The sequence below is a fragment of the Alosa alosa genome, chromosome 10 (genome assembly GCF_017589495.1).
Source record: "Alosa alosa isolate M-15738 ecotype Scorff River chromosome 10, AALO_Geno_1.1, whole genome shotgun sequence".
Lineage (NCBI taxonomy): Eukaryota > Metazoa > Chordata > Actinopteri > Clupeiformes > Clupeidae > Alosa > Alosa alosa.
The window spans coordinates 3,284,948-3,301,346 of NC_063198.1; the positions used below are offsets into that span (position 1 = coordinate 3,284,948).

Genomic DNA, 16,399 nt, shown 5'->3' on the forward strand with positions numbered 1-16,399 from the left:
TAAACAAATACATCTGCTTTATGCGCGCAGAATTACATTCATATTTGGAACTTACATAGTCCAATGCATCGTTACACTACGTTAGTGTTTCCCAAAACCATAGTAGCAACGAACGTTACATAACCACTATCGTGAAAGTTGTGTAGTTACAACTACACCTCTCGACCTGTGGTAGAATGCTAGTAGAAACATAGTTCAGGGATCTTCATGTCAAAAGGCGTCACTGGCGCCAGTTATTTGTTTGCAAATTAATAATTATAAATATATTTAGGTTTCTAATTGATATTTACACTTCTAACCACCATACATCCATATTTTAAATGCCCAAGGCAGAAAATACATAAATTAAAAGTCAATTTGCAGCCATGTGCGTAGTAAAAGTCACACACCTGCAGATAATAATAAGGTGGTGCGCACTTTTGACGAGTCAGCTGAGAATATGTAGCCTTTGATTTTCATGGAGGGTGGGGGGTCCTTGTTAGTTTATTTAAACCAAGCCAAGAAGGCTGATTCTGATTTTGATGATATGATCTGCACAAAAGATAAACTTAGGTAAACAACGATGTCAATATTGTTGTCAAAATCTTAACCCAGATTGAACTCTTGGACAGGGGACTGGTAACTGCTGTGCAGCGGCTGTCATCTGCGGACTTAACGCAATGCGCCACAGAAGTATGTGCAGGTGTCCGTTCATGCTACTAAGCGTCATTAACCACCTTAGTCCAAACTACTGAAGTTTGGAAACTATCATGGTCCAAACTTACAGTACTATGTACAGTAAATTCGACAGTTTTGGGAAACAGTGGTAACTTACATGTTGGTTAGTTGAGCGATGCATCCTGTTAGTAAAAGCTAACCTCCGTGGTTATGCGGAAACACCCCAGATCAGCTTGTAGGCCATTAGCAATCTGTTTATTTTATTTTTATGAAGCCTACACAGTAGATCACATGCCACATTCTCACTTTCAATAGACAGATGCAATAGCCATTGGTCAAGTATTGATTATAAAGCAATTAAGATAGTATGAAGTACTTTTTTGTATAGGGTACTACATACTTGTACATCTATTGGCCCGCGGGGGAGATCACATGCCAGTTGCCCTCCCTTCAGTGCTATGACTTCGCTCGGGCTGTGAGCTTGTCTCGCCAAAAAAAAAAAAACTATTGCAGATATCAATGCGTCTTTGTTCATGGGTTTGGCCTTACAGCAGAGGCTTAGACAACTATGACCCACGTTTTGGTTTCGTAATTTGCCCTACTTATTGACTGCAATGTAGTCAATTGACTGCTTGACAGGTTATTTTTATTTTTCTGTACAATAAACAAATACATCTGCTTTATGCCGCAGAATTAGGCTCTTGGCCAGCCTATAGAACGGGCACATTTTGGAGAGAATAGAGAATGTACGCACGCAAGAATCTGTAGGCTATTTGTGGCTGGTTACCAGCAAACAATGTTTAATGCAGTGTTTCTCAAACTTTTATAGACCAAGGACCACTTAACCATTAGAAAAACCTCACGGACCACCTAGCTAATAGACACAATAGGCCTACTCACTGAACCACCTTGCTTATTGTCTTTGCACCTTGCTTATTGTGTCAGAGGATTCATATGATTTAAATTGGCATAGCTTACATAGGCAGTGTTGCAGAACTGTTTGGATTTACATACAAGTTGGTTCAATATTGCAAACAACTCTTGCAATCATCTATATTATTTTTTACAACGTCTGCTCGCGGACCACTTGGGATAGCTTGCGGACCACCAGTGGTCCACGGACCACACTTTGAGAAACACTGGTTTAATGCATTAACTCAAGACGTCAAACATTTTCTAAACAATACAAACAGAAAGGATGCAGCAGGCAGCAAATGTAGAAGAGTCATTTCCAGTGGAAGAACAAAATGCTGAATGAAGCCCAAAGATATGAAGGCATATCTGGCATATATCTGTTAAGTAGCGGTGGGGTAGGAGGATTACTGTTAGCGCAGGATTTATTTAAAATTCTTCAACAGAAGGCCTGCCTCGAATGCAGGCTTGCCCAAAAAAATCCTTTTGCGCAGCCTACAGTAAGTAGGTCTTAGTGAGTTAGGAGTCTTCTTTTCAGCTGTCTCAAGAGGTGGAAAGTTGCGTTCGTTGGGGGCAGGGCCAGATTAACAATTCATAGACCCTTGGGAACAAATGTCTGTTAAAGGGATTTAAATTTTTAAAAAAAAATCAGTAACAGTTGCTTGTTTTAGACCAACCAGAGGGGGAAAAAAATATGGAATCACTCAATTCCAAGGCAAAAACTATGGAATCATGAAAAACAAACTGACAAAAGAACACTTCAACGCACCACTAGTACTTTGTTGCACCACCTCGGGCTTTTATAACAGATTGCAGTCTCTGAGGCATGGACTTAATGAGTGACAAACAGTACTCTTCATCAATCTGGCTCCAACTTTCTCTGATTGCAGTTGCCAGATCAGTTTTGCAGGTTGGAGCCTTGGGATGCACCATTTTCTTCAACTTCCACCACAGATTGAGATCCGGACTATTTGCAGGCCATGACATTGACCTTATGTGTCTTTCTTTAAGGATTTTTTTCAGTTTTTGCTCTATGACAAGATGCATTATCATCTTGAAAAATGATGTCATCATCCCCAAACATCCTTTCAATTGATGGGTTAAGAAAAGTGTCCAAAATGTCAATATAAACTTGTGCATTTATTGAAGATGTAACAATCGCCATCTCCCCAATGCCTTTACCTGACATGCAGCCCCATATCATCAATGACTGAGGAAATTTGCATATTTTCTTCAGGCAGTTGTCATAAATCTCGTTGGAACGGCACCAAACAAAAGTTCCAGCATCATCACCTTGCCCAATGCAGATACGCGATTCATCACTGAATATGACTTTCATCCTGTTATCCACAGTCCAAGGTTGCTTTTCCTTAGCCCACTGTAACCTTGTTTTTTTATGTTTAGGTGTTAATGATGGTTTTCATTTAGCTTTTCTGTATGTAAATCCCATTTTCTTTAGGCGATTTCTCACAGTTCGGTCACCAACATCTTTTGCAACATTGTGTGATGATTTGCCCTCTTTAAGGAGTTGATGATCCTCTCCTTTGTTTCAATTGACATCTCTCGTGTTGGAGCCATGATGCATGTCAGTCCACTTGGTGCAACAGCTCTCCAAGGTGTGATTGCTCCTTTTTAACTGCAGATTAACTGGTGATCTAATCTGGTGTTCACCAGATCTAATCTGGTGCTGGTGGGAAAGGAAATTGACAGGGTGATTCCATAATTTCTTCCTTGGAATTGAGTGATTCCATATTTTTTCCCTCTGCTTGGTCTAAAAAAAAGCAACTGTTATGGACTAACTCATTTTTTTTCTTGATTTCCTTTAATGTTTCCTAAAGCCAGAAAGTTGCCATTTGAAATGAACTTAGTTTTGTGTCATGTCTGTGATCTGGCTTTTTTCTAAAAAATTAAACAACTTAATGAACATCCTCAAAGACTGGTGATTCCATAATTTATGCCAGGGGTTGTACAACAACTGGTTACCTTGGGCTGCTACAGTCGTCAGTGCACTGTGCACAGTAGGCTTATGCTACTCTTTGTGGTCGATCAACTAAAAATAAAATATGTATTTGGTGATGTTATTGTAGGCCTAGTAGACCTAAATTCTGAGAAATTAAATGGTACGAGAAACGATCTACATGGCGCGCACCAGACGCTGATGTTTTCAAGGGTTGAATGAAGGGAGTTTGCAAAAATTAGTGTCAATAAACATTCTTAATTTTTGAATGTCTTTGTCAGGGAACATCTGACTTTTAAAAACCATAGGCCTGGTAGTCGCTCAGACAAGGAGTTATAAGATAAAGGCAATACCATTTGTGTCACCTAATGCAGTTCAGTGAATTAGCAAGATACCATCAGAAGGCAACAATCACAAAGCACAGTGCGCGCGTGCTCTCTCCCCTGCGCATAAAGCTGTCTGCGTGTTTATTGGCTAGATTTGCGTGAGTTCTTTCTATCTGCTTGACTTTTGTGAGTTGCGACCACCTAGGCTATGTTATAGACGTTCTATGAGGTACCAGTGTTTAGCTGTGTCACAAAACAATAAGCTTTGTCAGACTACTTTTAAAATGATATTCAGGGCTATATACATTTTAAACATTCTGGGCTGAAGACCCGACAAAGCCTTGCGTTAATTCTTCAGGTGGGAAGTGTCAGGAATTTTCATACGAGAGACGCTCTCATTGGTGGTTAGTATATGAAGTAGGGAATTGACAGCAACATATTCAATCACATTATGAGAGATGCTGAATTTAACATAAACTGCGATGTTTGATTTTAAATGAATGTAAATTTAGCGGGACTGTAAGCTGGCACGTGGGTGCTCTCGATGTTTTCAGTGGGTGCCGAGGAGACGGAACATTCCACGGTATCGGCGCCTATGACAAGCGTATCTGCGGTTACATCCATTACAAACAAACATGCAATGTGAACGTCTGGGATTGGGGAGAGCACTAAATGCTCTTCTGAATAAGCACGAAGTCAAGCCTTTAAGTGAAAAACACTCTTTAATAATCAAAGAAATAAACGCTAATGAAGCTAATATTTTTGAACGCTAACTATCAAAAATAGTTTATCGCCTGTAACTCCGTGATAACAGGACGTAACAGGAAGGCATTTGGCTGAGCAACGGAGGTTGATATGCTCTATATTTTGTCCAAATGATGTCTGTCTATCATCGTTGCACTCGGAGAAAACCAGAATGTTTAATTTGTCCTGCGTTTCTTCTACGGCTGCAAACGGGATTCACTCGCTGTTAACCAAATATTTCTTTATTAGGGCAGGGCAGGCATATTTCTGGCTATTAAATTATTTCTAAACCAGTCTGCTAAAGTCTGTAGTGAAGTCTGTGTAGGGTTTCCCAGCTCCATTTCTTTTTACGAGACACCCTGCTCACTTGAGACCTCTGCCGGTTGTTGCAGCGTCGTTGCAGTGTCACTGGAAAAATACAAATTAAAGTCGCGTGATCCCGCGCGCGGACCGTGAGGGAAGCTGGCCAAGTCGAAGCACTGCCCACTGTATATGCGTTTTGACAAACCGATTGCATATTCACTTGTAACTATATTAAACTACAATATTCAGTGAATTTTGACAAGACACTTTTGAAAATATCCTTACAATTTTGGACATATGATGAGAGGGAGAGACAGAGACAGTTTTGCGGCTTCCGTTACATGATGTGAGCGCCCCACAAAGAAAGTAGGTAAACAAAATGTGTAATTGCGTTAATATTTTGTGTTATGCATTTTAAAATGAATTGCGCCGATTAACATGTTAATTTTGACAGCCCTAGTATTTTGTTAATATTCTGGTGTATTTTTATACCTTTTTTCAAATAATTTTACTCATGAATAATTCACATACACATAATTAACAATAATTCACATACAAAATCAAAAAAAGCCTATATTTTGAGGTATACAGACATTATTATAGCTCCTATTGTGGATCTACATAGATGTGTTGATAAAAAATAATGTAAACAAATATATATAATATACTCCGTATGTGTGTGTGTGTGTGTGTGTGTGTGTGTGTGACCATCACCTTCCTTCAAAAAGCTCAGCCTACATAAAATTGGGAGATAGGGATACTTGTTTGGAGGTTATCTACCAATTTCTATGTGGGCTCAGCATATTGAAAGAAGGTGGGGGTGAACTCAAACAATGGCCAGATGTACTTCAAACATTGCTTACAATAGCTTTATTAATTGTCAAACACTCACTTGAATGATCTTGCTTTCATTGACATCACATCTATGTGGCAATATAGGGACAATGGAGGATGGGACAAGGACCCCATCAATGAGATGGATAACACCATTGGATGCAATAATATCCTTTGTCTCAAGGGGTGCTCCTTTTTCACCTAACAAAATTCTTCCCTGTAAGACAAAACAGAGTTGATGGGAGAGCACAAATATATCTAAATACCAGAATACTGCAGTAATGAAGTGTCTCTCACATACATCATTGGTGATTTTGATGTTGATTACTTGCTTGGCCATGGTATTAATAGCAGACATACTTGCCAGTTGGTCTACTGTAAGCTGTAGAACAAATGCAGGACAAAATAAGAGCACAGCATAACCAAACAAGCACACAGCACAATAGCATGGACAGTCTGACAGTCAAGGTGGTTCAGCTAAATCAGTCAGACTTCAATTTAGAGGTAGGAGATGTTCAACAGTGGCCGATTAACAACCAGTCTTTTCATACTTACAAATTTAACAGTAATACTACATGATACCTACAAAATTCTATGCATTTTTACATATACAGCATGTTAGAACAAAATTAAATATATACATGCAGTAGGATGTTGATATAACTACCGTATTTTCCGGACTATAAGTCACACTTTTTTTCATCGTTTGGCTGGTCCTGCGACTCAGGTGCAACATATATATATTTATATGTTTTTTTCCTCTTCATGACACATTTTTTGACTGGTGCGACTTATACTCCGGAAAATACGGTACATAGATTAAATAAGACATTACCGCTGCCTCTGAGAACATGTGGTGCTTTAGAAGTTCTTGCAGCTTGTGTCTGGCCTTCAGGATATGTCCGTTTTTTTGTTGAATATTTTTAACATAAAGCAAGGGAAAAAGAGTAATTACCCCATTGCAAATCTTTTAAAACAGGATAAAGGATAAATACTATGGAAATAAAGAAGCCTAGGTACTCACATCGCTTAGCATGTATAAGACACTGCCATCCCTGAATCTGTCGATTGCATTATTGGTGGGAACAAACACTGTTAATGGTCCAGGACCTCTTAGGGGCATGGATGCGCCACAATTCTAGCAAGGGCATATACATTCTTGTAAATCCCAAAGGCATAGATATATTTCAATCTTATGCATTTATTTACAAACAAACAAACCAAAGCAAAAGCCCTTCTTTTCACAATCCTGCTATACATAGGAGTGCAGTTATCCATTTGAAACATGGATGACTGCTTTTGATTTATTCAATCGCTTATCTTTAATCAATTTCCAATGACTGTTTTGATCTTGAAAAAAATAACACTTTACCGTTTTTTTAGTTTACTTACGTCAAGTAGAGATACAAATCGATTAAATTTAGTGTCTTCTGCAAGGATGTCTCCAATAGTCTGGCTGGCCAACTGTAAACATGAAACATCAAGGGATACAACACAACAGAAAATGTGGACATTTTAACAAATGTGACAACATTTCAAAAACAGGTATCATTATCCAGTTTATTCAGTCATAGGAATGGGTGATTATGACATTCATAAAATCAAGCTTTTTTCACTAAATATACCTGGGTGTTTGAAGCATCAGATGGAAGATTTGTGATGGGCTTGTCAATTATATGAATTATTCCATTAGATGCAACAATATTACTTTCCTTTATTGTAAACAATGTGTCTGGGTCCCTCATGAAGATAAATGTCTGTAGTTAAGTTGAGGGAAAGGTCAAATCAGATACATCAGGATGATCCTTCACAGATTTCACTGAATTCCATGACAAAATGACAATATTTAAGTAGAAGTACCTTGTCAGTTTTGAACCTGATTGTCTCTCCACTATATGTCCATATGTCATTGCCCTTAAGCTCATCGGAGAGATGCTGGCCCAATATAAGGTGGTGTTTGCACAGGGAGGACTCAGACACTCCCTAGATACCGAACGTATATTCAAAACAAAAGTATTGACAAAACATAGTATATGACTGCAGCAAATATGTTACTGGTTAGGCCACTTTACTCACTGGTAATGAAAAACGCAAAAAAGGGACGAGAGCTGTAAATGGCCCCCGCTGGCTCACGCTTAGTTCACATCCTTTCCCTGAGAGCAGAGAGAAGAATTCATTTTTTACATTTAGTCACTGTCCAGAAGAACCTTTTGTGTTTATTTATGGATTAGATTTATGGAGTGGTGCAATTGTTATAAATCTGAAATCTGTAAACCAAAATGACAATATCCTACTAAATAAATGGATGGCACCAGTCAAGTCCCCAGCATGGTTCAATTCCACAATCCTCTCCATGATTGTACCAAAACAACGATATCCATCACCAACTTGCTGAGCACTGCATATGCACCTGTAGAGAAAGCATTTGCTCAACATTAATCAACGAAGGATCACAGATTAATTGTTATGGTAATCTCTCTCAAGATTTGAGTTTGATTTAATGCAATGCATGATAAGACATATTCTTAACACTAATAGACAGCAAGAATTACTTTATTGGTCCATCCTTCAACCTTGCACACTACAATACCACTACCAACCTGGGAATCCCATCCTGTCCAGTCTGACACAGAGAACTAATATGACAGGTGCTGTCAGTACAGGCAGACTTCATAACACAGCCAGTAGAAGGGTTAGAGCTCTCCATTCCATTCAAGCAAGAACATACAACCTGTAGAGTAAAAAGCACATCCAGAGCTTTAGTTATTGGGTTGGTGAAATCATATTTTGAAATTTTGAAAAACGACAGTCTTCGCGTGCAGGTACATGTGTGCTAAAAGATAGATACAGCTAATTATCATTAAACTAGACTTAGGCTGAGAAAAGAGGAGGGTTATTTTGAACTTAGCCCAAGTCCAATTTGTCTCTGTTCCTCTAAATCACTGTTGCCCAAACTGTGTTGTGAGGTCCATATCCAAAAATCCATATTGATCAATTAACAATTTACCCAAAATTGTGGGCTATTGAAATCATATTTCAAGAAATTGCTCCTGAACGGAACTGTAGATTTGCATAATATTTTGCACATTTGTTCATCTTTCTTCATACCATTTATATTTAAGGAATGTTACATCCATCCAATCACACCTTAAACAGTCAATTTAAAGTGGTCTTCAGAATTCACTATACAAGGGCCAGACTGAAAAAAAAAACTATTCCCTGATACAGATGAATCCTGCATCAGGTGCTCTCAATCTCCAGCAGACCATACACACACTTTTTCTCCTGCCCTATTTGTGAATTTATGTGTACTGTTTAAAAACAAGAAAAATGTCAAACCTACTCATTCCCTATACAGTCTGTAACACTTTTTTTCAGGTTAGATCAATAAACATATTTGCATATTTAAACACTTTTTTTGGTTAAACTTTACTTGACAGTGTCATGTCACTCTTATGTCGATACTGTCATGAATGTGTCAAACAAGTCATAAACGTTTATGGCATAACACTTCTGTCATTCGGTTTTTGTCATAACAGGGGGTTAGGGTTAGGGATTTAGAGGCTAGGATTAGGGTTAGGGTTCATGTGTCATGACGGTGTCATATGCTCATGACAGTGTCATGTCACTCTTATGTCGATACTGTCAAGTAAAGTGTTATCCTTTTTTTTTTAGCATATGCCCTTTCCGTGAATATATTGTAGATATGTCAACGTCAGAAGTGCATATTTTCTGCAGTTTGTCAAATATTTAATATACAGTGTCCATTGTTACACTCAACACGTAAATGTAACAATCCTGCCGTCTTATCTGGGCCTAAGCTCATTTAAGTTGGATTGTGGTAAAGTGGAAACAGTCCTGTGGTTAGACCAATCAAAATGTGCAACTCTTTTTGGAAATCAACGACTCCGCATCCTCTGGGCTAAAGAGGAGAGGACTATCAGGGTACCCGCGGAGTCTCAAAAGTATTACATTTCATTTTCCTAAATTAAGGCCTTAAAAAGTATTGAATTTCACCTCAAAGTCTGGATTTTTTTTACAGAGGTCTTAATTTTTCAAATGATCAGTAGATTTAGTCTAATATCCTCACGTAGTGTAAATCAGACTCAAGGATAGAGCTCACAGGCCAAAACACTACATGACAACATCAACATCAGCTGTGGGCTGCAACTTAGGGGTGGGCGATATATACATCGTCTGCGATAATATCGTGATTGTTGTTTTAACAATGTGCAAATATTATCGAGTATTTAAATTACTTATGGGGAAATAACACCCGAAATCAGGCATTGAAACCTCATACATTCACTAAATCCAGGAGGTGTATGCGAGAGAAGCCCCTGGCTGCTGCAGAGCAAGTGTCACATGATCGCTAGTGGGTCCACGTTGTCACACGCACGCCTAATGTTTATTTTGTGCAGCTAGACTACTTGGGATAATAGTCTATTATCTAAAGGTTCAGTTCTATCTTATCAGTGCCCATCTGTACAAACAAATGAAGTGATTAAGCATCCCACTTATGAACAGTTTTATCATCTAGAGACTTTAGAGGTCACTCGTGAATTGGCATGTGTCGTTGAGGAGAAAACAAGGGGGCAGTCACAAAGTCCTCTGTGGAAGGAAGTTCGGCAGCCCCGCTTAACGGCAAGCAGATTTGGGGAAGCATGCAGTGTGAAAGGGGAGTCATCCAGTCAGGCTTTAGCAATCAGGATTCTGAGGGGGGTACGGCAAACACTGCACATGAAGAGAGGCATTGACCTTGAGCCAGAGGTGTTGTTACAGTACAGTGACCAATGCAATGTTAATGTGTATCCCTCTGGTTTTGTTTTACACACTGATGCGCCATATCTTGGTGCCAGCCCTGATGCCAAGGTGTATGACCCAGCAGCAAATTCCCCTTTTGGGCTAGCTAAAGTCAAATTCCCAAATGTTGACAGTGTCACAGATGTTGCACATCTTAGATTCATTGGTGGTCAGGCTAAACTGAGAAGAAATCACAAATACTTCTGGCAAGTCCAGGGTCAGCTAGCCATAACTGGCTTGTCATGGTGCGATTTCATTATATCCACAAAAACTGACCTCAAAGTGGAGCGAATTTGGCTTGATGAGACACTGATCATGGAGATGAAGAATAAACTTGACCTGTTCTTTTTCAACACATACATGGAAACCTATCTGAAAATGAAATCCACATAGAGTTCACATACCACCCCCTCCCTAGGCATAGGCACGTCAAGACACTCCGCTGTTTAAAGTATTTATTATATCTGTTTTATTTTTTATTATAAGGGACGTGTTCACCATGAACATGCTGGTGGTTTCCCCACTCCCACCCCCAAACAGGGGAACATGTTATTATATCTAAAAATACACAATATTATATCATTTCAATTTTACAATAATATAGTAATAGTATAATAATATAGTATAGAATTTTATTCTTTATATATTATTATATAGTATAATAATAATTTACAATAGTATGATATTCACAATGTTAAAATGTACATTAATATTCTATAATAATACTATTTACAATATTGTATTCTAATATGTGTCATATAGTATGCATATTCATATGGTAATATGCATTATTATTATGAATAATTAATATAGAGAATTATACTAGTATAATAAGATTTAATCTATTCTATTTCTATAATTGTATGTAATAACACATAACATTTAATTGTATTTATATTTAATTGTATGTATACATTGTATTATATTCTGTGTTTTTATAAAATGTAATGCATAAACTATAAAATAAACACAAATGTGTAAAATATATTCTCTGGGCATTCATCATTCTTAACTATAAGGCTAAGGCTTTTCACACTGGTACATCACCTTTCACATCCAGAGGGCCTCGGAAGTTGGACAGTAAGCAGCAGATTGTCCACAGCTGATTGACAGAACCTGAAAGGGTCAGAGGGATGGCGGTGTCCCAGATGTGATATTCCTTTACTCGCCTGATAGCCCTCCCTCTCAACCAGGATTCTGAGCCGAGCAATGCTTTGTGTTTTCTCAGTGTCATCTTTGCTGAAGCAGGTACCTCTTTTGAATGGTGGAATAATAAGACTCGCTCCGACATCAGACAGCATCTGATCAATGACAATGACATTTGCACAGTACTGTCTGAACTTTGCTGGCATTGTAGCTTGTACTTGTTCTCTTGACATCCAGGTTGGTAAAGACCCTAAGACAAGGTATAAGTAGTTGGTCCAAGTGATGAGAACCCTGCTGACTGTTGTAGTGCTGATGCCAAACATGTCAGCTAACACCTTCTCTTTCAGACCGACTGCAACACGACAGCAGAACAAAAACAGCTCATCCATCAGTGCCAGTTTTCGGTTTGAACTTGGTTTTTCTAAACTGGTGACATCACTAGCACTTTGTGCTCTACTCCAGTACACCAATCTGAATGCTGAAGGGGCAACTGACTCCCAAAACAGCCAAAACACTCTGATGAAAAGCGAGTATAGAAGCGAAACTCGTAGTCAGTCGCACAGTACCTGTTGATGTGTAGTGTATGCAGTGTAGGCCTACAGGATAGGTCACTCAGCTGACTCTCCAACTGTTGTACCTTAGCCTCCAGCTCCCTTGTGTTAGCCGCAGCAGCAGCATCCAGTTGAACAGCGTTGTCAGAAGTGTGATCCATGGGGAGTTCCTCCATAAGGGTAGTGCTAGGTCGGCGGACTTCCTAAGCAGAACGTTCGCTTACGTTAGACGCACCCTCGGCCTCAAGACGTGCACTGAGCCGGTCGAAAACAGACTGCCGAGACACCCGATCTAACCCCCAGTTATTCCAAGCAAATCTCTGTGGTGTGGCACCAGGTTTCAGGCGTTTTCTGCCGCACTTGGATACAGAGATAAGCTCACTATCAAAATGTAAGCTGCAGACGTAAGTGCTTCCACGAAGTATGTTAAAAGATGGGCCCTCGTCCCTTTCTTATTAACCTCAACCATGTTTTCCGGAGGGTTTCGTCTTTTGGGAAATCATGAAAACTGAGGTAAGGTTGTCGTTGTTTTGAAGTAGAGCAGCCAGGTACACTACAATAACACCGGCGACTGGAACTGCATCCATGCAAGATGGGACAAAGGATGGATTTCCTGCGACCGGTAGGGCAAAGGATAAGGACTTCAGATTGAATTTAGCTTTAATCTGTTTCCAGGTGCGGATTATGCTATGAATTATACAGTTATGATTGTAGCATGACTTATCAACTCGTGTCGGTGCAAGCACCAAAGCGCCAATGTCATGTGGAACACACTCCTCTCTCTCCATTTTGATCCAAACTGGATCAGTAAAAGTATGATCTAGCCACATTATCACCGTGCGAAGAGCACAAGCCTGGTAATAAAGAAAAGAATCTGGGAGGGCCAGTCCACCATCTGACTTAGGTTTGCAAAGATGGGCTTTCCTGATTCTAGGGGTCTTATAATCCCACAAAAAAGGAACTATAATTGAATCCAAATGTTTTCCAAACAAATCCAAAAGTCTTAGGAAGGAATATGGGAATGTTCTGAAAAATATACAGAATTTGTGAATTTTGCATTAACTCTTCCCGCTAGTGATATAGGAAGGGATTTCCAAAACTGAATATTATTCTGTAATTTAGATACCAAAGGGGGGAAGTTAGCTTGGTACAACGACTGAAAGTCTTTAGGGACATTAATGCCTAAATATGTAAATTCCTGTAATACTATTTTGAAGGGAAATCTCTGCAAAGCTGAGAGGTTTTGGATCTTTACAGGCAGAAGTTCGCTTTTTGACCAGTTGATCCTGTAACCTGAAAATGTTCCAAATTTAGATATTATGTCCAGTACGGCTGGAATTGTAGACAAAGGTTTGGTAACATACAGCAAAATGTCGTCCGCATATAGAGAAATCTTACTTAAGGTATCATTTAAACCGCATCCATGTATGCGCTCATCAGAGCGAATGGTCTGTGCCAGCGGTTCGAGGGCTAAGGCAAAAAGTAGCGGGGACAAGGGACAACCCTGTCTAGTGCCTCTGTGTAATATGAAAGGTGGAGAGAGCATCCTATTGGTTAAGATTCTGGCACAGGGTTTGTTATAAAGAACCTTCAACCAGGTTTCAAAACGGTCACCAACATTGTTCAAAGTTGAAAATAAATAAGGCCATTCCAATTGATCAAAGGCTTTCTCAGCATCTAAGGAGAGGATAGCTAGGTCATTTGAGTTCTTGCTCTGGGAAAAGATTATATTGAAGATACGTCTAAGATTAAAAAAGGAGTGTCTGTTTGGTATAAAACCTGTCTGGTCAGGATGAATGAGTTTACTAACTAAAGAGTTAAGTCTGAGAGACAGGATTTTGGTAAGTATTTTGTGATCAGATGTAAATAATGAGATTGGTCTATAACTACTCACTTCTATTGGATTCTTTCCTTTTTTAGGTAGTACAGTTATAATAGCTTCATTTAAAGTGGGAGGTAGGCTGCCATCCTTGCTTGCTTGTACATACATTTTTAGTAGATACGGTGAGAGAAGGTCACTGAATTCTTTGTAGAACTCACAGGGATAATTGTCAGGACCTAGAGTTCATGTTTTTAATTGTCTCCTGTATTTCTGATATAGAAATATCAGCATTACGTAGATCGTGGTCCTGTTGGTCTAACATAGGAAGATTACAATTGTCCAGAAAGCAGTCCAAAACAGACTGATCCCCTGAGGTCCTAGAGGAGTACAGTGCTTCGTAGAATTGGTGAAATCTAAGATTGATGTCTTTATAGGATGTTAAACAGGTCCCCTGTTCAGAATTTATTTTATTTATTGTACGATCACTTTCCATTTTTCTAAGTTGTCTAGCTAATAATTTATGAGGTTTTTCACCAAATTCAAAATACTTTTGTTGTGTAAACATGAATGCCCTTGCTATTCACTCTGAAAGTAATTTATTATATTTAAACCGCAAAGAGAGTATTTTCTTATGAGTATTCTCCTCAGGACGTGCAGCATTATCTTTATCTAGAAGGTGAATTTGTTTTTCAAGTTGCACTAATTCAGCCCGTTTCCTCCTTTTCCTCTCAGCTTGAAATGATATAATGCATCCTCTGACATACGCTTTCAGAGTTTCCCACAATATAGATGGCAAAGTTTCAGGTAGATCATTCATCTCCAAAAAAAAGTTGATTTGTTCTCTAATAAACATGCAAAACTCTGGCTCTTTCAAAAGTTGCGGATCAAATCTCCACAATCTGTCACACTGAGGTAGATCATCAAATCGTAGGGATAGTGAGAGAGGAGCGTGATCTGATATCACTATATCATGATAATCAACTGTATCTGTGAGTGTCACAAATTTGGAGTCTGCCAAAAAGTAGTCAATTCGTGTGTAAACATTATGAACATTAGAATGAAAAGAGTAAGCCCTTTCCTGTGGATGAACAATTCTTAAAAATTGAAAAATTTCTTAAAAATTCTTTCAGAAAAATGCTAGATTTTGAAGGAGGCACTCTACGAGATGAGGAACGATCCAAATAAGGATCTATTACTAAATTCAAGTCACCTGCTATAAGCAGATTGGTTTGAGAGATGTCAGGAATCTGCGCAAAGACATGTCTGTAAAAGGATGGTGAATCTAGATTAGGTCCGTAGACATTGACCAAAGTAATAGGCAGTGAATATAATTCCCCTGCCACTATGAGAAACCTGCCTTCTTTATCAGCAATAGTTGTTTTGTGAATGAATTGAGTCCCTTTTCTGAATAAAATAGCTACTCCTCTTGATTTAACTGCACACACAGCTTGATAGGTTTGTCCAATCCATCTACATCGTAATTTAGTGTACTCATTTTTGTTCAAGTGGGTTTCCTGGAGAAAAACTATATCACTAGACAGTTTCTTTAAATGTCCTAATACCTTGCCTCTTTTAACTGGCTGATTTAAACCTTTAACATTCCAAGTGACCACATTGATTAATCTCCCCCTCCCAAATTGTGCTACATTATCTTGTATAATTTAGGCTCAGGCCAGATCATTTTATGCCTCATAAGTGCAATAAACATTCCCACATGCATAAAGAAGTCCCACGCCCTCCCTCCCCCAAATGTCTTGCCTATACTAAAGGAAACCTTCATAGTAAGGCGCAACTCCAATACGGAAGTTATATAGAAGAGAACAAAACAAAAAGCTAAATAGAAACAACACGCCAACATTAGTAAAGTTTAACTTCCCTCACCTAACACTTCTAATAAAGAAGCTATGTTATAGATAGCTCCGCAATTGTAATCTATTTTAGGCTACTGTAGCCTCATCAAATTTGACAGCTGAAAAACACAAGCGGTTTATTCTAAACAAAACCTGAACTCAATTGAAATATAATCACCCATACAAGTTGTCAGGAGTTTTTTAGGCCTGTGGCAATGAGGAACAGGTCTTATTCAGCACTGCTCCAATGTATCCTCAGAGTAGTACCGGGCCACCTCCATCGGCCGTTCGGTGCCCTGCGGCCACATCACCAAAGTGACGTTCGGCAAACTCTTGAGCTTTGCTTGCATCCGTAAACACAGTCTCTGTGCCATTAAATGTCACTCTCAACTTCGCTGGGTACAGCATTCCGTATCGGACTCCTTGTTGATCTCGAAGCATCTCCCTGGTTTTATTAAATGCAGCTCTACGCTTTGCCACTTCAGGAGTAAAAT

The 16,399-nt window shown here is 39.0% G+C and overlaps 1 protein-coding gene across 3 annotated transcripts in view; it reads right to left on the reverse strand.

Moving 5' to 3' along the window:
- stab1 (stabilin 1) overlaps positions 1–16,399 on the reverse strand; it is a 153,048-nt gene that overhangs the window by 115,207 nt on the left and 21,442 nt on the right. For all 3 annotated transcript variants that reach the window (XM_048254800.1, XM_048254801.1, XM_048254803.1), the window contains exons 9-18: positions 8,334–8,464; positions 8,028–8,143; positions 7,810–7,886; positions 7,594–7,716; positions 7,359–7,490; positions 7,126–7,197; positions 6,758–6,871; positions 6,569–6,622; positions 6,035–6,115; positions 5,792–5,950 (exon numbers count right to left, since the gene is read on the reverse strand). In XM_048254800.1, coding sequence (XP_048110757.1) covers positions 5,792–5,950; positions 6,035–6,115; positions 6,569–6,622; positions 6,758–6,871; positions 7,126–7,197; positions 7,359–7,490; positions 7,594–7,716; positions 7,810–7,886; positions 8,028–8,143; positions 8,334–8,464 — 1,059 coding nt within the window. The remainder of the gene's footprint in view (positions 1–5,791; positions 5,951–6,034; positions 6,116–6,568; positions 6,623–6,757; positions 6,872–7,125; positions 7,198–7,358; positions 7,491–7,593; positions 7,717–7,809; positions 7,887–8,027; positions 8,144–8,333; positions 8,465–16,399) is intronic.